The 23,845-nt window shown below is 43.0% G+C and overlaps 1 protein-coding gene across 20 annotated transcripts in view; it reads left to right on the plus strand.

Moving 5' to 3' along the window:
* Positions 1–23,845, plus strand: part of ANKS1B (ankyrin repeat and sterile alpha motif domain containing 1B) — a 301,097-nt gene that overhangs the window by 120,027 nt on the left and 157,225 nt on the right. For all 20 annotated transcript variants that reach the window (XM_034402922.3, XM_034402923.3, XM_034402926.3 and 17 more), the window contains one exon: positions 34–106. In XM_034402922.3, coding sequence (XP_034258813.2) covers positions 34–106 — 73 coding nt within the window. The remainder of the gene's footprint in view (positions 1–33; positions 107–23,845) is intronic.

Consider the following 23,845-nt stretch of genomic DNA (forward strand, 5'->3'; position numbering starts at 1 on the left):
ACATCTTTTAAAAATCCCTATTTTTCCTTGCAGATTGATAAAATAATGAGTTCCATTGATGCTGGTATAACTACTGGACTTGAAGAGATTAGTGATGGTACTGCAAGTAAGAAACAAATGCTTTATTTCTTTTAAGATTATATTAATAAGTTAGAAAAATAGCAAATTATACCAGTTTATTCAAAGTGTCTTATATTTATATTGGAGTGTATTTCTGACCACAATTAATTTCTTTCATTACATTAATTGAAGTGCAGGGTTTTCTGGATATAATTAATCAGTCAATCAAAAAGTTGAATTATGTGCCATCAAGTAAATGTTGACTTTTACTGATCACATAGATTTTCTCTAACCTAGTCCTTCAGGTTTTTTAATGGCATACACAATGGTGGGATTCAAATAATTTAACAACTGGTTCTCTGCCCTAATGACCACCTGGGTAGGCGTGGCTGGGTAGTCATGTGACTGGGTGGGTGTGGCCAACTCAACATCACTCATGTCAAGGGGTGTCTCGCCTCTCCTTACCATGTCCGGCCTGTCTCACCCCTCCCCTCCCACTTACTCCCTTGTCATGCCTGGCATCGCCTTGTCTGGCCTCTCCTCAACTTATGACCTCAATTGAGCCCAAAATTTATGTTGCTAAGTGAGAAATTTATTTAAGTGAATTTTGCCCTATTTCATGACTTTTCTTGCCACATTTGTTAAGTGAATCACTGCAGTTATTAAGTTAGTAACACGGCTGTTACGTGAATCTGGCTTCCCCATTGAATTTGCTTGTCAGAAGGTTGCAAAAGGGGATCACATGACCCTGGGAGACTACAACCATCATAAATGTGAGACAGTTGTCAGCCATCTGGATTTTGAACACATGACCGTGGAGATGCTGCAACGGTCATAAGTGTGAAAAACGGTCATAAGTCACTTTTTTCAGTGCCATTGTAACTTTGAATGGTTACTAAATGAACTGTTGTAAATCAAAGATTACCTGTAGAAAAATACAAAAAGCTTCTTTGCTTGCAAAAAGCTGCCCTAATACCAATCGTTAAATTAGAAATGGGGAAAACACACTGAATATCAATGACAGTCACAGCCATCATGGAAACCAAAACCATTCTGTCCAAATACCTTTCTTTTCATCAGCAATACCTGCAACCCAGAGTTACAAATCAGGCAGGATGCCAGAGATCTTGAGGAATTAAAATAGTTAAAATGCAACGATAATAATCAGCAGCCAACTCTTGCTCATAAAGTGAAACCCTTTAGCAGAGAGGTCATTTAAGCTCTCCAGAAAGTGGGTGGGCACACTTGGGTTACAAAATACTGAGCTAAAGAGACAAATTAACAAAGTATATAGGGGGACTCAGATTCAAGTCTCTGCCCTCCCAAACTTGTCAGGATCACAATAAAATTAGTACATGCCACAGATATCTAAATAAATGTCAAGTCTGGTGCCATGTTGTCAAGCCTTATTACCATGAGACAAAACTAAAATGAATTGGAGGGAGGATCCACACCCCTACCCCCTACTTTTTAAAATCTTACTGTCAGTGAGCAATCATGTACCTTAGCTACTCGAAAGTAATGCAAAAGACTCCTGACCCAAAGGTGCTTTTTCAAAAGGCAAGTGGACTTTTTGGAAACCAAGAAAAAAGCACTTTTAGACAACCATGACCTGGATAACTGAAGAATCCCCATAGACAAGAGACTCCTGTACTCAGTGAACTGACAAAGCACCCTTTTCCACCCAGGAGGAGCAATGCTTAGATCCATTTGCACCACTTAGAGATACCAGCTGGTCTCACTCACCTCACAAGATATCCTAAGGAAATCATTACAAATCCAGGGAAGAAAAAGGTCCATGATCACCCCTCCCACCCTTAATTGGGGACAGAGGAGACAAGGAGTGGCTGGGAGGGGATTCAGCTGTGTTGGAAGTACACTCCAAAAGGAGAGTGCCAGAAACCACTAAAGCAGTGTAAAAAGCTTAAAATAACCCTTCCCCTTTAAGAAAGTTAAGCCCCGATATAAAAGTACCAGCAAAGGAAAAAAAAACTCCAGAGAAGCCACTCAGGCTATAGAAAGTGTGGGTGTACGGCCAAGAACCGTTAATGGCTGTTACAATGTAACAGGGCTTAACCTCAGAGGCAATTTCGGAAAACACTTAAGCAGGGCAATAAAGATAAACAGGATTAGGCTAGAAACAATCTACAGAGGAACACCAGAACACCTCCTTCCTTCCTCCCTGACAGGATTAACCTTGTAGGTGGGACAAACAAAAGACTGTTGGAAGAAGATTCCAACAGCCGGTTCATTGAACTGCTCAGAAAGTTAGATACTGGTCTTCTGAACTGGTGAGAACTGGCTGAATCCCACCACTGGGCATACCCAGTGGTGGGATTCAGCCAGTTTGCACCACTTCGGGACTTGTTAACTTGTTAACTTTCTGAGCAGTTTGGAAAACTGGTTGTTGGAAGAAATCATTAAGGCAGAGAACTGGTTGTTAAATTACTTGAATCCCACCACTGGGCACATCCATTGCTATTATAACTATCCATCATCTTTGCTGTTGGCTCACTTCTTTGCAAAATGATCTTTTTGCCAGTACTAAAATCACAAAAAAATAAACCTGACATGCAAATTATGTGTTTAAATGCTTTCTTTCTTTCTGTTTTTTCTATTTCATATGAAAGGAAAGTTCAGTTTAAAAATAGTTATTGAGACTGTTCATTTATTTCTATAAAACCTTATAATTCTTCCTAAAATTGTAAATAGATCTAGAGAATTTTCCCTATTAATTGCTGGAGAATGTTAATATAGATATGGTATTTTTATGTGTTATATTACTTAATGATTATATGGGTAGAATTGTTGTAGGAAGTAAGATACAGAAGGAATGAATAGAAAAATTGAGACAGGACATTTTGGTAGAGAATTAAATTTAGACAGATTTTAATAAAATTGATGATGTAGGTTAAAATTAACACTATAATACTGGCATGGATACCTTTGGAAACCATAAATTGTATTTAGTTATCTTAGAATGATCATATGGGCATGCTCATCAGCATATAAACCTAAGTATTATTATTTAAAATATTATTATTCTGCAATAACAATAATAGAACAGTGAGTATGATTCCATAATTTTAAAACCTTGTCTTATATTGAAGTTCACTGTTTTATTGTTGAGGAATAGTGAACTGAAAACTAGATGTTGTGCATATACCTGAAGAATTTAAAACTTCTCTAAATTCAATGTCATAATAGAACTCAATTATAGGTTGCATTAAATTAAATAAATTCTGTAAACTTCTTCAAGGATTTCTCCATACATATAAAGTACAAATACTGTTTAACACATACACATTTAGTAGATGTTGGAAATAAATCCTAAAATTGCATTTATAATTAATTTATTTTATTTTCTGGGTATCAGTTATTATTAGAACTAGCCAACAATTAAGTTTTATTTTGTCAGTACGATTGCTGCTAAAAAATCACTAAACCTCTGAAATGCTTGATAACATACATGCAAGAACATGTAACAGAAATGCTGCATTCTGCTTATTTTTGAAAGGACATTTTTTAAATCAATGAAAGAAATGACAGAACTGCTACTGATATTCAAAAATGAAATTTCTATGAGCTCAATGGATCCAAGAAAAGGAGTAGTATGTAGTAGTACATACTACTCCTTCATACTAGTAGTAGTATGAAATACTTTACAAATGCAAAAATAAAATTCATCTGTTCACCTAAAACCAGAGGTGAAATCTAAAATTTGTTGCTACCAGTTCTGTGGGCGTGGTTTAATTAGTGGGCATGGTTTGGTGCTCAGGTGACTGGGTGGGCGTGGCTTGGTGGTCAGGTGGGCGTAGCCAAGTCGACATCACTTCTTTGCCCCTTTTTAACCTGCAAAACACAACACAACACAACTGGCTCACCCACAATGTAAAAGCAGCTGTGCTAGACCCAAAATGGCCCCTGCAACAAGCAGGAACCTCACACAGCCACAAAAAGTCCAAAAAACCAACTTTCACACTTTACACACACAAAATTCCACATACAACTTTGTGAGATTTTGTGTGTTTGTGTAGTTAGAGTGAAACACTACAGAAACACACAAAATCTCAGAAAACTGCACAAATATTATTTTATTTTTATTTTTATTTTTATTTTATATAAAAGCAGCTAAATTTAAAACTTCCTAAACTTTAAATAGCTAGGTCTAAAAAAAGAACGACTAAAAAAACTCCCAATTAACTATTTTTTTTAAAGCTCCCAAAGGGGAAAAAAACTTGCAGGCAGGCAGGCAGGCAGATAGAGCTGCTCACCGATGAGCTTGATTGCAGGCAGGAAGATTCAGTTGCTTGCTGATGCAATGGATTGCAGGGATTACAGCAAGCGAAGTAAGGCAGGCGTGTGAAGGTAAGCAAGCTGGAGGCTGGGGGGAGGACGGATTTTTGCTACTGGTTCTCCGAACTGCCCACCGCCATCGCTACTTACTCACCCGAGCCGGTCCGAACCGGGAGCATTTCACCCCTGCCTAAAACTGTACCATCTAAGTGAGATTTCTGGCATTTCTAAATTATATAGTTATATATCTGCAATATTTCATTATAAACAATTGAGTCAGATCTTTTATTTAGATATGAAGAATGTTAAAGAAAAAATTAGATACAGATACCTGACAGACAGACAAATGCCTGAGGGAATATCTAGAACTTCACTGGGGAGTCTTTGGTGCTCTCTGAGCTTGATTGTTTTCTTGAAGACATTTCATTACCCGAACTAGATGAAGTCCAAGATTAACATCAGACCAACAATGAAGTAAACAATACCCTAATCAAGAAACTGCCAAACAAGCCAACAATAAGCAACCCAATGAAAAAAACACCAAAACCACTCCCACCAACACCAACACCAACAGGGCAAACTACTAGAATATGGAATGAGACCAAATCCCACTTCTTACTTGCACTGAGGATGTTACTGAGTTTGGGTGATGAAACATCTGCAAGAAAACAACCAAGTTCAGAGACCACCAAAGACCCTCATTTCAATCCTGATCTACTAATATTCTCCTTTATTGTTAGAAATTCACTGCCTTGTGAAAGGCCATGCATTATGTTTTCAGTCAATTCACAGTCAATCTAATGAAACAAAATACATCATAGTATTAATCATCTTTAGTTAATACTGCAGGATCCAATCTGAGTTGGGCACTGGGACCAAAGGTTTATTCTTCCAAGCATTTAGTTAATACTATATTACCACTGTACCCCCAAAAAGGATGCATCTTATATTATTGCATGCTAAATTGCAATAGTATAATACGTATCATATTGTTGCATCTTATAATACAACAAAGCAGTCTTTTTTTAAAAAGGAAATGTGTAGGCGGATCAATATAAGGCATAATTACAGAGTTGTTTGTTGCATATTCTGGGATAATTTATTTCTGGTTTATTCGGTTAATTAGTCACTGTAACTGTTGTCAAATATAGATGTTAATATACTGTTTCAGTCTACAATGAAGAAAGATATGAATGTCTCATAAATATTGTAGAAAGAAACATAGTAATAACGCTTGTGTTTATATTCATATATTATGGCCATATATAACCTCAATTCAGGTTTCTCTTCATGTAAATTTGTTTTATGAAAATTATCTATTATGTGCTTGATCATTTCTGATCAAGAGATTGCTTTATATGATAAAAAAAATACACTGTTATGTGATTTGTGCAAGCATTGACAATTTATATCAAAAGTCTGGAAACATGCCAAGAATTCTTCCTACCAAAACCTCTTAAACATTTTCTTTGCCAAAAACCCCTTTTGCCCTCATTTACACATACACTGTTCTGTTGTGAAATTCTACTAGGGGCTTTTGTGGCCACTTTCATACCTTCAGTACTATTATTACAATGTCAAAACAACCCTTAATACCTGTTCCTCAAAATGGAAAAGGAAAAGGCTTTTTCTAAAATTATAAAGAAATTGTTCATATTGTGTTGCTTCGAAACTGGTGAAGGACCCTTCAGTCTCAGCAAGGACTGAGCTTGGGCGAGTCTAATATGCACAATGTAACAAAGAGCTAATAGAATTCACAGAACCACTATGTATTCTATCTCTTTGTTTGTCATGATAACCACACACATTAGAAATTCATCTGTAGAAAAGTTGGGGAAAATACTTTCACTGTATGTAGTACCCAAGACTAAGAAGCAATCATGTTTGAGTGATGTAGTCCTTAAGAATAAGGCTTTTAAAATTTATGAGCACATTTATCAGTGCATTTCGTTAAAAAAATGACACTCTATCCTACAATTGTGTCCTGGATTGCACAGAGTCTCAGGCCCTGGGTCCTCGACTGACGTTATGTAATGCCAAGTCGGTAATTAACAAAGCCCCCCTCATTTGTGATCTTATTGTGGAGGGGGATGTAGACCTGGCTGGGATTACGGAGACCTGGTTGGGCCAGGAAGGGGGGGTTCCCCTCATTGAAATGTGCCCTCCAGGCTTCCGTGCATTTCATCAGCCAAGGGCCCAGGGGAGGCGTGGGGGAGTAGCGGCAATTATTAGAGAAAGTCTTTGTCCGAGGGAGGCCACTGTTCCTCAGATAGCCGGATGTGAGTCCCTTTTTGTGAAGTGGGGTTGTGGGGTGCAGATGGGTTTCCTGCCTACGTACCTGGCTCCCTGCCACATGGCGGCGACCCTGCCTGAGCTACTCGACGTGATTGCCGGGGTGGTGGTTGATACCCCCACACTTATAGTTATGGGGGATTTCAACCTGCCATCTGTCGGTGAGACGTCAGAGGTGGTTCGGGAGTTCATGGCTTCCATGACGGCCATGGACCTGACCCAGTTAGTGCAAGGCCCCACTCACACAGGGGGACACACTCTGGACTTGATTTTTATCTCTGGTCAGTGGCTGAATGATCTTGGTAGAGGGGACCTAGACATTAAACCCTTGTCATGGACAGATCATTCGCTCCTTCGCTTAGACTTTCAAGCCACTTCCCCCCGTCCCAGGGAGACGGAACCGACTAGATGGTTCCATCCCAGGCGCCTGATGGATCCCGAAAGTTTCCAGATGGAGCTTGGGCCGTTTCCTGAGACTCTGGCACACGACTCAACCGAAGACCTGGTGGCCGCTTGGGATAGTGCGGCCGCAGGGGCTTTGGACCGCGTTGTGCCTTTGCGGCTTCTGACCCAATGCTGATCTCAATTGGCTCCTTGGTTCTCTGAGGAGCTGAGACAGATGAAGCGTCGGAAAAGACACCTAGAGAGTGTTTGTCAATCCGAATCAGACCGGACACAGGTGAGGTTTTATATCAAGACCTACCTAGTGGCGATAAAAGTGGCAAAATCTAACTATTTTTCCGCTCTTATCACATCTGCAGAGAACCGCCCAGCCGCTCTGTTTAGGGTGACCCACTCCCTCCTTCGGATGGAAGTGCGGGAAGATCCCTTGCAGATCCCTGAGGATTTTGTGCAATTCCTGCATGATAAAGTCGCTCAGATTCGGGAAGGCTTGGACTCTGACTGGGTGAGTCCAGGGCGGGAGACAGGGGTGAGTCTTGAGAATATTATCTGGGAAGAGTTTGACCCTGTGGCTCCCGAGGACGTGGACAGGATTCTGTGTGGGCTTAGTGCTGCCACATGTTTATTGGACCCATGTCCCTCCTGGTTGGTACTGGCCTCCCGGGAGATTACACGAGGCTGGCTCCAGGGGATTATAAATGCTTCTTTGAGTCAGGGTACCTTTCCCGCCGCCTTGAAAGAGGCAGTGGTGAGGCCCCTCCTCAAGAAGCCATCCCTGGACCCGGCTATATTAGCAAATTACCGTCCGGTCTCCAACCTTCGCTTTGTGGCGAAGGTTGTCGAGAGTGTGGTGGCACAACAGCTACCCCGGTACCTGGAGGAAGCTGTCTATCTGGACCCCTACCAGTTGGGCTTCAGGCGGAGGTACAGCACAGAAACGGCATTGGTCGCGTTGGTTGATGATGTCTGGAGGGCTCGGGATAGGGGTTGCTCCTCTGTCCTGGTCCTATTAGATCTCTCAGCGGCTTTTGATACCATCGACCATGGTATCATGCTGCAGCGGTTGAGGTGGTTAGGAATTGGAGGCACCGTGTTACGGTGGTTCTCCTCCTACCTCTCCAACTGCTCGCAGTTTGTGTTGGCAGGGGGGCAGAGGTCAACCTCGAGGCGCCTCGCTTGGGGGGTACCGCAAGGGTCGGTCCTCTTGCCCCTTCTGTTCAACATTTATGTGAAGCCGCTGGGTGAGATCATCCGTGATTTTGGGGTGAGAGTCCATCAGTACGCTGATGACCCAGCTGTACATCTCCACCCCAAACCACCCCAATGATGCCTTGATGTGATGTCCCGCTGCCCGGAGGCCATGCGGGTCTGGATGGGGAGAAACAGGCTCAAGCTCAACCCTTCCAAGACTGAGTGGCTGTGGCTTCCGGCGTCCCGGTATAGTCAGCTGGTGCCATCGCTGACTATTGGGGGTGAATCTTTGCCCCCCACAGAAAGGGCTCGTAATCTGGGTGTCCTCCTGGACTCACGGCTGTCTTTAGAAGAGCATATGATGGCCGTAGCCAGGGGTCTTTTTATCAGGTTCGCCTGATCCGCCAGTTGCATCCCTTTCTGGACCGGGAAGCCTTGTGCACGGTCACTCACGCCCTCATCACCTCCCGTCTGGACTATTGTAATGCTCTCTACATGGGGCTTCCCTTGAAGAGCACTCAGAGGCTCCAACTGGTCCGGAATGTGGCCGTGCGGGTGGTTATGGGTGCACCTCGTTACGCCCATGTAATACCTCTCCTGCGCGAACTGCACTGGCTCCCAGTGGTCTTCCGGGTGCAATTCAAGGTGTTGGTCATCACCTTTAAAGCGCTCCATGGCATAGGACCAGGATATTTACGGGACCGCCTTCTGCCACCAATAGCCTCCCACTGACCAGTCCGCTCCCACAGAGAGGGGCTCCTCAGGGTACCGTCGGCCAAGTTATGTCGGCTGGCGATACCCAGGAGGAGAGCCTTCTCTGTCGGAGCTCCTGCCCTTTGGAATGAATTGCCCCCAGATATTCGTAACATCTCTGACCTCCGGGTCTTTCGCTGTGCCCTCAAGACCCTACTGTTCTGACAGGCAGGGCTGTCTAACTGAATGATTTTAAATTGGGTTTTAATATTGGGTTTTAAAATTTGGCCAAAACTATTTAATGATTTTAATTAATTTTAACTATGATATTGTATATTTATGTTTTTAATCTTGGCTGTACACCGCCCCGAGTCCTTCGGGAGAAGGGCGGTATATAAATAAAATTACTACTATTATTATTATTATTATTATTATTATTATTATTATTATTATTATTTAATCTTTAGTGAGATTCACAGCCTTTGAAGCTGGTTAATAGCTCAGCGGCTCGAGTCCTAACCAAGGACCTAGGAACTGTTAAGGTATCGTTGGAGGATGTAAGCTGTTCCGAGTAAGGTGGTTTTTTGTAGAGTCAAAATGTTCAAGTCCGGCAATTTTAGAATTTCTAAATAGCGGGGTAGCCCTTTGGGTATTGCTCCAAGGGCTCCAATTACAATCGGGACAACACACGATTTCTTTTTCCACAGTCGCTCAACTTCAATTTGCAAGTTCCGGTACTTTGTGATTTTTTCTTGCTGCTTATCTTCAATCCATGCATCACCAGGTATTGCAATGTCAATGAACGATATTTTTTTCTTTTCAACTATTGTTATGTCAGGTGTGTTGTGGACCAAGTGCCTGTCAGTCTGAATCCTAAAGTCCCACAAGATCTTGAGTTTCTCATTCTTTAAAACTTTCTCAACCTGATGTTCCCAGTGGTTTTTGCTGTACTCAAATCCAAACTTCTGGCACAATTTCTAATGAATGATCTTAGCAACACGGTCATAGCATTGTACGTAGTCAGTTTGTGAAATTTTGCTGCATCCACTGATCAGGTGGTCGATTGTCTCATCTTTCTCATTGCAGAGGCGGCATTTGCTGTTGGTGTTAGGGTTAGGGTTAGGGTTAGGGTTAGGGTTCCTTTTTCCACTGGTTCAGTGTGTCTCACTTTATGGGCATTCATTTATTCAATATTTAATTTAATATTTCTACTTAAAGGCTACAATGACTCGAGGTGCATTAAAAGGAACTTAAAAGAAAATAACTCATATAAATGAAAAGGAAATACAACAAACTCCAAAACTGACCCCAAAACACAAAAGGACCAAAAGGACACCAAAAAGCCCTAAGGAGTTCAACCACATTTAAACCCAAGAATACCAGATTTTCAACTATTTGTGAAAAATTAGTAAGGTGGGAACAAAACAGATATTCAGTGCAATATAATTTCAAAAGACAGGAGCCACCACTGAAAAGGTATGCTTCCTTAGTACCATAAGATGATATTACTTAAATAATTCTGCTTTAATTAACATTAAAGTAGAATTAACAGAGAAGATTGAAATAAAATCGTAAGTCATGATTGTGTGATGTTTCATTTAATGACTGAAACAGAAGTGAGATTATAAATCCATTAAGTCATGATATAATTTCATTTAGCAATTACTGCATTTAGTGATGTACTTGCACAATTGGTCCCAATTGTGATCACTAAGCGAAGTCTACCATACAAATATCTGTGGAAGATATTAACGTTTATTTTGCATTTGAAAGAGGAATTTAGTTGTTCTATCGCTAGAATATATGTTGTGTATTTCTCATTAGACCCTTAACCAAGCTCTTTTGAGGCAAAGAACATATACAAGATATTGAATCTAATCAATAATATACATGAGCTTATACCTCTGAAACATATAAACCAGCAACATCAAAGCTATAAGGAATTAAGTAAGTTGTAAGTCACTTCCATTATTTTATTTAATAATATTATATAGGAAGTTGGGGATCTAATGAAAGCATCAGGCTTATTAAAACATAATCAGAACATATAGAACCGATGTTACCTAATCTGTTTCAAGTACACTTAGTTTTATCCCCTGTATGTACCAAATGCATAGCTGGCAAACTAAAAATAATCTTTGAAGGTCTTTTGTGCAGCCCATCATAAATAGTATAGATATGATCACTGCCAATCTCCCCTCTGTTTCCCACTGCCCATGTTCCCCATTGCCCACATAGACATAAAAATATTTACATACTGTACCATTCAAAAGAGACAATCAAAAGGCCAAAAGGGAAACAAAAAAACTAAAACCTTACCAATTTACACCCAAATAAGCAGATATTAAAACGAAGATTAATACTAGACCATCAAGCAGTAAATAATACCCAATCAAGGAACTACCAACTCAGAAAAACAAGCTAATAGATACAGCCTAATAAGCACTAAGAACACTCCCACCAACATTAATAGGGCAAACCACTAGTACATAAACTGAAAGTAAAGCCTAATTCCTTTTAGCACTGATGATGTTACCTAGTTGGGTAAAGAAATGTCTGCAAGAAAACAACCAAGCTCAGAGAGCAGCAAAGACTCCACAGTTCAGCTACAAATATTCTCTTCTACCAGTTATATAAGCATCCCTGTAAACTTAAATATACCCTGCATGCCTACCAAGCAACCCACTACCAACTATAACAGTCTTTTCCTGCTTTGTGTTTTATACTTATTTAATTTTAGCAGATTTTATTTTTAATTCTGATCTGTATAAGTCTATATAAATTATATGAGTAGAGACATCCTAATGAATTATCTTCCCAGTGAAATTGTGCTCAATCAATGAGGTTGTTTATAAAGCCCAAACTATATTATACATATCATTACATTACTTCAGTTGAAATCATGTAATAGAAATTCTTCACAGAAACTCTAGTTGTAGGTTATCCACAACAATGATTAATTCAATGGATGTGTAGGGATTCCTGACAAGCAGAATCAACTGATCGCTGGAGAACAAATTTTCCTCAAAAGTTTTGTTTCAAGCTGGACACAAATATAATATCAGAATGACTGTATCATATAGATATCTTGGGGAATATGAAATTAGCTGTTAATGAATATAATGTAATTAATTGCATAATATTTCCACATGCTGCATGAGTTCAACGGGGCCAAAATGTTTTGCTGCTGATTTTCATTTGTACTCAGTGTCTGGTGCATCTCACTGCAGTGTCCAACATTAGTCAACCAGCACTGAGGAATTCTATTTGCTCTGATACTCTTTTTGGAAATGTCCTGGTGAAAACTTTCACTATGTTCATCACTGATTACACCTAGATTTTTGGAAAAGAAGTCCAAATGTGAATGCAAAAAAGGAATTTTCAGTGACATGTTGCACTTTATGGTTATATTTGCTGTAAGAAGTTTGTCAATCAGTTAAATGCAGTTTGGTAGCTCTGTAGTTGCCAAGAAAATTCTTGATGACATCCTTGAATGCTTTCTAGGTGATTTTCTCTGGCGCCACTAACAGATCTTTGACCCTCTTGTCATTAATGACGTATCTCATCTGTGGACCAACATAAATGCCTTCTTAAACTTGTCATCAGTTATTCTTGGAAATATCTGCCTCAAATAATGAAAAATTTCAACTTCCTTGTTCATCGCTTTCACAATTTTTTTCACTTATCTGAAGCAGAGGCAAAAATATTTTTGTCAGATCAATAAGTGGTTGCTGTGTCACATTTTTCTGTACTAGAACCAAATTCTTATTTTTAAATTATTTTTTGTCTTCTATTAGCATGCACACTTCAAATAATTATGGACTTGTTTTTAAAAATACGAACCTCTCTTAAATATTAATGTTTTCATAGTTCACTTATAAGGGTATGTTCTCAAGCTTTTGCTTGTTCTTTTTTTGCAGCTTGGGTAGTTTAAAATTCTTCGATTCAATCAAAGTTATTTATTATTGTTATTACACATTTGCAAAACTGAAGGTCTGAAATATTTATTTGTAATTCTCATCTAGGAAAGGATATATGCATTTTAAATTTTAATTAAATAGCTGTAAATTTACTGTGCTGACTGCAGTATTTTTAATAAATTATACAAAGAATATATAAGCAATGTCTTACATAAGCTTTCCTAATTTTTCATATCAATACTAATGTTTCCATAATATGGCATAAACTTTCTTATTTTCCCTTATTCCCATTGCTGGAAACAGTCAGAGATAAAAAAATATGCATAGTTTTTTTCATAGATGTCAACTGCCATTTATAAATAAGAATTCCCGTGTTTCTACTATGTTTACATGAAAAAAAATCAAGATATAAAACATGCTATATGAAAGCATGTTGTATTGTATATGACTAATTCTGAAAAAAGATGTTCCTGAAAAAGACATATCACTTTTTTTCTTTATCCATCATATTTTTCTTGTTCTGCATCATGTGTTTTGTTGTTTTACAGCAATTATTGGAGTGGGGCTAGTCACTTAAAAAATACCCTCATTAATGTTGGAATTACTAAATGGATATGGAGTCATTGAATCAGTTTTCATGGTCCTATCGATCATATTGGCCTGCTATATATGCTTCACCAAATATTATCTTTCTAAAGATATTTAAATATTTCTAAATATTACATTTCTAAAATATAGATTTCTGGGTTAGCATATCTTGTATTCTAGCCCAGAATTGGTCTAATCAATTTAAGTTGACCTTCAACAGTTGGAAAACTGCTAGGCAACTTTGGCACAATCATTCTTTTGCAGACCAGTTTATTGCATATTATAGTTCCTGTAGGGAAAAATGGAGGTGGGAATGTTACCTACACTACCTTGAGCTCCTGAAGAAAGATGGGATATAAATGTAATAAATAAAAAATAAGTTTGAACTGAACTCACATTTCTGTTGTTTATCAAGAGCCACAAAAACAGAAACATTAATTTATGAAATTTATATGCCACCTGATTCCCAGTGATTCTGGATTGGACTGTAAACTTCAGGAACAGGAGTGCAAAATGGAAGGAGGGATGTATTTCTGATCAGTTCCACAAAAATAATATGTTAAGACTTTAATTGTCTATTCCCCATTGCACAGGAAAGACAATTAGTGTTCACACATTTACTTTAAGTCTGAAGCATAAAATTGTTGGGAGGAGATGTCTGATTCATAAAATAGCACAAAGCAATTACTCGGAGTCAGTTATCTTTGCTTTATAGCAGCAACCAATTTCACAGAAAAGAGGGAGGAGAATGCAGTACTAAAAATGAATAGAAATATAAATAATAGGATAAAATATGTTTAAAATTTAAAATGTAATATATTCCATAAAATAGCTTCACTTTTTAGATAATAATAAATAATAGGGCATCCTATAGACATCAATGTTGCACTGACATGCTCAAAACAAAAGTCAAGAAGAAAAGCAATTGTCATGCCCCCATGATAACCCTGAAAGGCTATGAAGAGGGTAATCAACTCCAAATCATTCATCCCAACTGAACTGCTCAGAACTATTCCTTTTTAGGTCTTTCCATCAAGGAGAAATAGACTTCTCCAACGCGCAGCTTGGAGAATCCAAAGCTTCGGGTTGTTCAGTAGTTGATAGCCTACACTGAGTGTGTTCCTTTAAGAGATTTCTCTTCAGACACGCCCACTTGCTCAACAGAGTCCCAGTTTAGTTCACTCAGTTGAGCCTGTGACACTGTCTGAAAATTTCTCTGGTTAATAACTAGGAACTATTCCTAAAGCTTTGGATTCTTCAACTTTGTAATTGCTGGGGGTGAGTCTTCCTGCGGATTCAGGCACGCTGCCAGTGTCTTCTGCTCGAATTGAAGCCTGGTTCCCTTGCCTGCCCTTTGACAGCCGCGTGCGTGTGTGGTAGGCTTCCCACATTACGCTCTGACTGACCGGACTGCCATTTAAATTAGTGGCTCGAGATTGACGCCCTGCGCCCAGCAGCGTCTCTCTCTCTCTCCCTCTGCCTAAATTGGTGGTTCCTGGCATCTGGATCACTTGTGAGTGATCGCACGCCGCCGCCCTAACAGGGATCGAGATTCAGCCTCCCCCCACGGCCGTTATCATCGCCGAAGCCTCTCCGGCGCCGGAGCGCCCCTCGTCAGCCCTTTATTCAACGAAGCGCTCTCCTTCAATCGAGCAGCTGGGGAAGCGCTTCTGAGCCTCCGATTGCCCCTCCTGCATTCTACCCTGCTTGGAGCTCAAGGCGGCGGCGCTTGAACAGTTTTCAAAGTGCGCGCCATTTTTAGCCGCCTCAGCGCTGGGAGCTGCGCTCAGCGGCAGCTCGCGCTCCTTGGTTTCTGACGTCCTTTTGTTCTCCTGCCTCGCCGGATTCACCGCCTGCTCGTGGTTAATCGGGAAAGGGGGGAAAACAGCCCTCCTATCCTCCACTGTCATCCTAGGCCTGCTGCCCTGTTTTTCGGCGCCTTTTCTTTGCCCAGAGTAAAGTCTCCAATGGCTGTCAATCTCTGCCCGGCAACAGCCTCCACGCATGCGCAGTGGCTCCCTAGAGGCAATCCTCCTTTTCTAATGCATTGAGTTCATCAGCTGTCAGTTTCTACCCGGCAACAGCCTCCACGCCTGCGCAGTTGGTCCCTGGAGGCAAAACCTCATATTCTGCTGCATTGAGTGCCTTAACTAGCCTGCCTCTGGAGCAATCGGCTAGTCTTTTTCGTTAAAAAGTTTTTCTGTTTCCAACATCTCTCCGCCTCCTCCTCTGCTCCTGGACTTACCTGCAGCCCTCTCCTTCACCTGCTTTCCTGTAAAAAAAAAAATATATTAATAATAATAATAATAATAATATAATAATAATAATAATAAAAAAACAACGAACGGGAAAGAGACAGAACAGGAAGCGAAGGTTCCAACATGGCAGAACGTGCTCTCTCCTCGGATCTGGAGGACAACAACAGCTCTCCCGAGCGCCTCCACGAACAGGCCAAGCAGCGTAAAAGGTCCCGGAAACGAGCTGCACATCCGTCTTCGTCGGCTGCTCCATGTTCAAAAAAGACAAAACACTCATCAGCTGCTGACAAGGACGCCTCCAGGAGACACAAGGCCCTGGAGCGTCAGTTTGAAAAAGCACGCAGCCAGTCAAGGCAGGCGGCACTCACTCACTTACCGGTTCCACTCTCGCCCGTAGTCGAGGCTACTGCCCAGCCCGTCCATCAGGATCCTCAGCTTCCTCCGCGACCTTTGTCTCACACGCCTAGCACGGGGGCTGTCCCTGAGGCGTTATCGACATACTACACGGAACCGGTGGACCTCTCGCGCACTACCTCTCTCCCTCGGCGGCCACAACCGGAGGCAACCTTTACCCCTACTGCTGCGGGTTTGCGCGACATGGAGACATCCCATCCACCTTTTCAGTATGATATTCAGCAGATCATCTCTGACACGGTTACCAGGACTCTGGCAGCAACTTCTCAGCATGCTCCTCCATATGGAGCTTGGCCTCAGCCACAATTTCCTCCTCCTCCTCTTCTGGCCCGGGTCTCTCAACAGAACCCTATCCAGTATCAGGCTACGACGCATGAGTCCGATCCGTATCTGGACCATGATCACCGTGAGGAGTCGTCTTCGGAGGAGGGAGAGTGCGAACCGTCGGACATGGACTTGTCTGATGATGCAGATATGCCACCCGAAAAGCCAGCTTTCTCTGGGCTATTTAGACCCTCGTTATTCAAATCGCTCTTGCGCAAGGCCAAGTTGGCCACAAATATGGCTGACCCAGTCTCTCAAGTTGATCAGCCTGGTACCTCGCAACAACATGAGGCCTTGTTTACGGCGCCTAAGGCGCAAGCGGACTTTATTCCATGTCCACAGCTTTTTTCTGAGGTGGTCCAACGATCCTGGACCACGCCCTCCTCCTTGCCCGCTCCTTCGGGGCTAGACAAAAAGCTTTATTGTTCGGCACCTAGTCTACAAGATCTCCTTCAGTTACCGACTGTAGACGCGCCAGTGGCCAATCTGACGGCTTCCTCTGTAATCTCCAACGATGTCGCCGACGGTTTGCGCTCAGAGGACCGGAAAGCTGAGTTTAACTTCCGACGTACTCACAACGCGGCCGCCTGGGCGGTTAGGGCGGCCACCTCAGCTTCCTTCTTCAGCCGTGCCTGCTTAATCTGGCTCCGCCAACTTCACGAGCGCCTTCCCCCGGCGGATTCATGCCTCCGCCAAGACGTCAACAAACTGGTGGCGGCTACTGAATATACGGCAGACGCTTCGCTCAATGCCGCGAAGTTCACTTCGCGCGCCCTGGTGTCGTCCGTCACATCTCGCCGTCTATTATGGCTTAAAAATTGGAGAGCTGATGCCAAGTCTAGGTAGCGCCTCGCTTCAACTCCATATAAGGGTTCCCGTCTTTTTGGAGAGGCCTTAGACCCCATCCTTGTCGAGGACAAGGATAAACGGAAGGTGATGCCATCCTCGTATAAGAGGGCAGATCGTAGACCATCGTCCTACTTCACCAGGCAGCCCTTTCGGAACGACTCCGGCCCTTCGGGGTCCTTCTCCTCAAGGCCCTATTCTCATGGATTCGACCGTTCCCTCGATAGATCCTCCTTCAGAGACCGTGGTCGAAAGGCCCCAGCACCCAAACGGCCATTTCGAGGTACGGGATCCCGTACTTTTCGAAGAGGGAAGTGACTACATCCATCTTCCCATTGGCGGCCGTCTGACTCATTTTCTTCCCCAGTAGGAGATCTCGACGTCGGACGCCTGGGTGCTCCAGACAATCCGTCTTGGCCTTACCCTGGAGTTCCGATCCAGACCTCCCTCACACTTTGTCCAATGCCCTATTTCTCCCAACCTGGACAAGCGCCAGCTAATGGAGGCAGAAATCCATCACCTGCTTCAAATCCAAGCCATCGAACCGGTTCCCCACCATCATCGCGGGACCGGCTTCTATTCAATTTTCTTCCTGGTCCCCAAATCATCCGGGGGTCACAGGGGCATCCTAGATCTCAAGAGGCTGAACGAATTTATAGTATATCATCAGTTCAAAATGGAGTCCCTCCAATCAATTCTGGCTTCCATTCGACCATCGGACTGGATGACCTCTATAGATTTGAAAGAAGCGTACCTCCACGTACCCATACGACTGTCCCATCGTCGTTTCCTACGCTTTGCCTACAACAACAGGCATTACCAATACAGAGCAATGCCCTTCGGCCTCTCCTCCGCCCCAAGGACCTTTACAAAGCTCCTGGCAGCAGTGGCGGCCCATGTACGTCAACATCCGGTCCGCCTCCACTGCTACTTGGACGATATCCTAGTGCTCTCCCCTTCTCCGGCCCGAGCATCCCGAGACCTAGCAGTGGTGTGTCGCTGCCTTCGTCATCATGGCTTCTCTCTCAACACCCCGAAAAGCCAATTGCAGCCCACTACCCGCATTCTCCATCTCGGGACATTAATAGATTCTGTAAGGGGCCAGGTGTTCCTGTCAACGGACCGGTGTTCCAGTCTCCAGTCATTAACATCCCAGGTCCTCTCCTCTCGGAAGGTGACCTTGCTGCTCCTGTCCCGACTGCTCGGCAAAATGATTTCCTGCCTGTCTGTAGTCCCTTGGGCGAGATTCCATTCCCGCCAGCTCCAATGGTTCCTCCTCCCCTTTCAGAGAGCCAGGAGAAGCAACTCTTCTGCACAAGTATCCCTCCCACCAGAGGTCTCAAGGTCTCTCCTCTGGTGGTCCTCCCAGAGCCTTCATCAGGGCAGCTACTTCCAGAATCTACAGCACCTGGTGGTGACAACGGACGCCAGCCTGACAGGATGGGGAGGTCATCTTCTATCCCTCGTTGCCCAGGGAACGTGGTCAGCAGAGGAGAGTCGCAACGGGATCAACTGGTTGGAACTCCGTGCGATCCGTCTCTCCCTCCAACGGTTCCAGCAGATCGTGTCGGGGCACCATGTCCTGATACGCACGGACAATGTAACCGCAAAGGCGCACATGAACCGCCAAGGGGGGACTCGCTCGGGTCCATTGATGGAGGAAACGACCCTACTGCTGATCTGGGCAGAAACGCACGTCCTATCCCTTGTGGCGGAGCACATTGCCGGGACCACAAACATCACAGCGGACTGGCTAAGCAGACAACACTTGGACCACGCCGAGTGGCGACTTCACCCAGATCTGTTCGCCGAGATCGTCCACAGATTCGGCATGCCTCTAGTCGACCTATTTGCCAGCCGCGACAACACTCACCTCCCCAGGTTCTTCACCCGGTACCAGTGTCCTCAGGCGGAGGGAGTCGACGCCCTCGCCTCTCCCTGGCCCAGGGGTCTCCTCTATGCCTTTCCCCCTCTACCGCTCCTTCCTCGTCTGATCCGCAGGATAATATCAGACGAGGCAGACGTCGTTCTGGTCGCACCCCACTGGCCTCGGAGGTCCTGGTTTGCAGATCTGATGGACCTGTCAGTGGCACGGCCATGGAGGATTCCGGGGGACAGAGTCGTCCTCAGCCAGGGGGTCATCCTGCACCCAGATCCGCAGTGGTTGCAGTTGACCGCCTGGCGCTTGAAAGGATCTTGCTAAGGAGAGTCAACGTTCCTAGCAATGCGATCCCCACGATTCAGGCATCCAGGCGACCGTCTACGTGCCGCATTTACAATGCAACTTGGAATTCCTTTTGTTCCTGGTGTGCTAAATCCCACCTGGATCCAACGTCTGCTTCCGTTCCTGAAGTGTTGGGATTCCTTCAGGAAGGCATGGACAAGCACCTTGCTCCTAACACTCTTCGTCGACAGGTTGCTGCTCTCAGTACGGTCCTCTCGGTTTCTGCAACGCTGCCTCTCTCGCAGGACCCTACGATTCGGGACTTTCTTCGAGGCGCGACCAATCTGCGCCCACCTGTTATACATCGCTACCCGACCTGGGATTTGACTCTGGTCCTTCAGGCCCTCATGCATCCTCCATTTGAGCCTCTTGCCTCCATCAGCCTCCGTTTTCTGTCACTAAAGGTAGCGTTTCTGGTCGCGATCACGTCGGCTCGCCGAATTTCCGAACTTGCGGCCCTATCGGTGAGAAGCGATCTCTGTATCTTTCACACCAATCGCGTGGTACTGAGACTTGACCCGTCATTTCTGCCTAAGATAAATTCCTCATTCCATCGAAGCCAGGAATTAATCCTACCGGACTTCTGCCCCGATCCTCGACATCCTCGAGAAGCAGACTGGCACCTGCTAGATGTCCGGCGAGCTCTGCGCCGGTATATTAAACGGACTGAGCATTTCAGGAAATCTGAATCGCTCTTCATCTCCTTTCTGCCCGCTTCCATGGGCTGGAAGGTTTCTTCCACGACAATTGGGAGATGGATTAAATCCTGCATCTCTAGGGCTTATTCGGCTCGGAACAGACCGGTTCCGCAGAGAATTCTTCCACACTCCACCAGGAGCGCCGCCACTACGGCCGCCTGGGCCACTAATGCCTCCATTTCCGACATATGCAGGGCGGCTACCTGGTCATCCTTGAACCCCTTCATCAGGCACTACAAGGTGGATTCCTTTGCCTCGGCGGAGGCATCCTTCGGCCGCCGGGTGCTCCAAGCTGTATGCAACTCTTCAGACGACGTACAGCAGCCGGGTTCCCTCCCTGTCTGAACTTGCTTGGGTAAATCCCGAAGCTTTGGATTCTCCAAGCTGCACGTTGGAGAACGGACGTTGCTTACCTGAACGTCCCTTCTCGACGCGCAGCTGGAGAATCCAACCCACCCAACTTGGCTGCTGGACATTCCTTCCTGACACTCTACTGCTCCTTACTTCGTGAACAAAACTGGGACTCTGTTGAGCAAGTGGGTGTGTCTGAAGAGAAATCTCTTAAAGGAACACACTCAGTGTAGGCTATCAACTACTGAACAACCCGAAGCTTTGGATTCTCCAGCTGCGCATCGAGAAGGGACGTTCAGGTAAGCAACGTCCGTTCTATCTGAGAACTGAGGATGATTTTTCTATACCATCTGCATTTTCCAGTAATGAAGATGAGTGAATTTGCTAACTTGGAATCATCAGAAAATGGGGGTGGACTGAAGGTATCATCTGTCTTGCATACCCAACTTAAGTTGTCTGTTGAACATAGACAAATAATAGTTGTTGTCAACTTGCAAAGCTTCAAGTTGCCATGAGCAGGAGGGAGAGAACTTGACAGTTGTCTTGTTTAGTATTAATCCAGTATGTAAACTCATGCAATGCTCTCTCTAGGGTTCTGATATTATTATTTTTGTATGTGGAAAACAGAACAACCAATTCCTAGCTTGTTTTCTCTGTGTTTATAGCCAGATCAGACTATCTGTTAGATACTGCTTTCTTTTAATCACTGGGTGAGTACAGATTGACTGTATTGCAGCCTAGATTCTGACTGTGGTTTCTACTGTTTGAACTCATATTTACATATAATAACACACAGTTCTCTTATACATATATAGAGGCCAGCAAGCATATGAAGCTCTTGTGCATGCTTGCCATGTAAATTTATCACATGTTTACAGTCAGAAACTCAAATATAATGAATTCCAGATCACCCAAAATTCAGGGAGTGCCTTCAGTGTTCTGCTTTGTGCTATTTCAGACTATGGATGCAATCTTTTGGTTATCTGGTAACCCAAACTAAGATTATTTTTCCATAGCTTCTGGTTTGTTAGCTACATAAATGGCCATAGTTTTTTTAGGTTTACATTCAACAGCAAACAAGGGTAAAGCTATAGAGCATTCCAAAATGTAGAATAGAGGTTAAAAAGTTGGATTTGGACTGGAATAATCCAGTTTCAGTCTCCACTTCACCATAGCTCTTGTACATGACTTTGAATTCCAAGAGAAAAGTATGGTATTAGTGCAACACCAATTATTTATTTATTTATTTATTTATTTATTTATTTATTTATTTATTTAATTTGTATGCTGCCCCCTCCAAAGACTCAGGACGGCTCACAATGCATGTAAAATCATTATAAAAAACTTTTATAATTATCACTCAGTTTTCCTTAAGGTTTCAGCTGATGATAGGTGGGAATTGATAGTACAACTTTCATGGTGAACTGTGCAAGGCCCTAGATCTGGATGTAACCTTTTCCAATTCAATTAAAAGAAACTGAATATATTCACTAGTCTCTATACAAAAGCTTGTATCTTGTCTTTTTGAACTGACAATGTGTTGTTAGCTTTGGTCTTAGAACACTGACAAGAAATTGAAGAAATTGAAATTTATAAAAGTTATTCATAGTGAAAAATCAATATTTCATAAGTTAGTTCAACATTTCAACATTCAAAAACAATGAATGAATCACTGTTAGTGAATACAGCATAATACAGATTATCATGAATAGCATAGGTAGAAATAGTCTTTGAAATACAGAAAATATTCTCACTTTCCCATCTTTAATTCCCAGCAAAATTAAGCCCTCTGCCTCTGAAGTTCTTTAGAATCAAAGTTCGATGCAGCATGCAAGGCCACTATGCTAATGAAATTCTACTCTATAGAAGTGTAAAGCAAAGATGCATTCTAGCTCCTCTGCTATTTAATCTCTATAAACCCACTTGTGGCTCAATTAAACTAATTAGAGCACCGTCCCCAAAACTAGCTACTAGACATATTACATCCTTGTTGTATGCAGATGATACACAAGTGCAAATTAGACTTACACAAGCCTTGAAAGCTCTGGCTAGTTGCTGCTCTGAAGAGGCCTTTGAAATCGACTATAGCAAAACTAAGATCATGATCTTTGCAAAAAGATCTAAATTGAATGCCTGGAATATACATGGCCAGAACATTGAATAAGTCAAATCCTTTAAATCCTTTAGTGCAAAGAAGAGCAACTAAGATGATAAAGGGCCTGGGGACAAAAACATATGAAGAACAGTTGCAGGAATTGTATATTACCAGTCTAGAGAAAAGAAGGACTAGGTATGACATAATAGCAGTATTCCAGTATTTGAGGGGCTGCCACAAAGAAGAGGGGGTCAACTTATTTTCCAAAGCACCAGAAGGCAAGACAAGAAACAATGGATGGAAACTAATCAAGGAGAGAAGTAACCTAGAATTAAGGACAAACTTCCTAACAGTGAGGACAATTAACCAGTGGAACAACTTGCCTTCAGAAGTTGTGGATGCTTTATCACTGGAGGTTTTTAAGAAAAGACTGAATAGCCACTTATCTGAAATGATATAGGCTCTCCTGCTTGGGCAGGAGTTTCGACTAGAAGACCCCCAAGGTCCCTTCCAGCTTTATTTTGATTTATTGATAAATATCTGGGTATAGTTTTCCATAGCTCTACTAAACACAGTGCAGTGGTAGCGATTCAATCTTTTTTTTCCCAGAGGAGCACAATATATTCCAGCAACACTGAAGTTATGCTCAGCTAAAGCTTGTGCACAACTACTCTTTGCTGAGACCTTATTTCTCTTTTACTCCTCTGGAAAAGGTGCAGCCCAAATTCTTACCGATAAGAGCCATATTTCAGGTAGCACACTGCTACCTGAATGTAGTACTAAGGAAATGTAGTACTAAGGAAGGAGGCAGGACTAACTAAAATCGAAACAGGTGCATGGATTTACATTTCTGCACATCAGTTAAAACTACTTTTTACCTCCTAAAGGTTTGAGTTCTGTCCTAATAGAAGACAATTTTGAATCAGTATGGTTCAGGATCAGGGGTGGATTCTAAAAATTTTTACTACCGGTTCTGTGGGCGTGGCTTATTTTGTGGTCATGGCTTGGAGGTCATGTGACTGGGTGGGCATGGCTAGCTGGTCATGTGACCGGGTGGCCATGGCTATATGTATAGGGACTAGTCAGAGGGCTGAAAAAAGTCATTTCTGACAGGTCCTCGCACTTTTGACTGGTCCTCAACTTATGACGATCCTCACATTTATGCCCGTGCAGCATTCTTAACAACCATGTCA

The sequence above is a fragment of the Pantherophis guttatus genome, chromosome 7 (genome assembly GCF_059756535.1).
Source record: "Pantherophis guttatus breed Tessera chromosome 7, ASM5975653v1, whole genome shotgun sequence".
NCBI lineage: Eukaryota > Metazoa > Chordata > Lepidosauria > Squamata > Colubridae > Pantherophis > Pantherophis guttatus.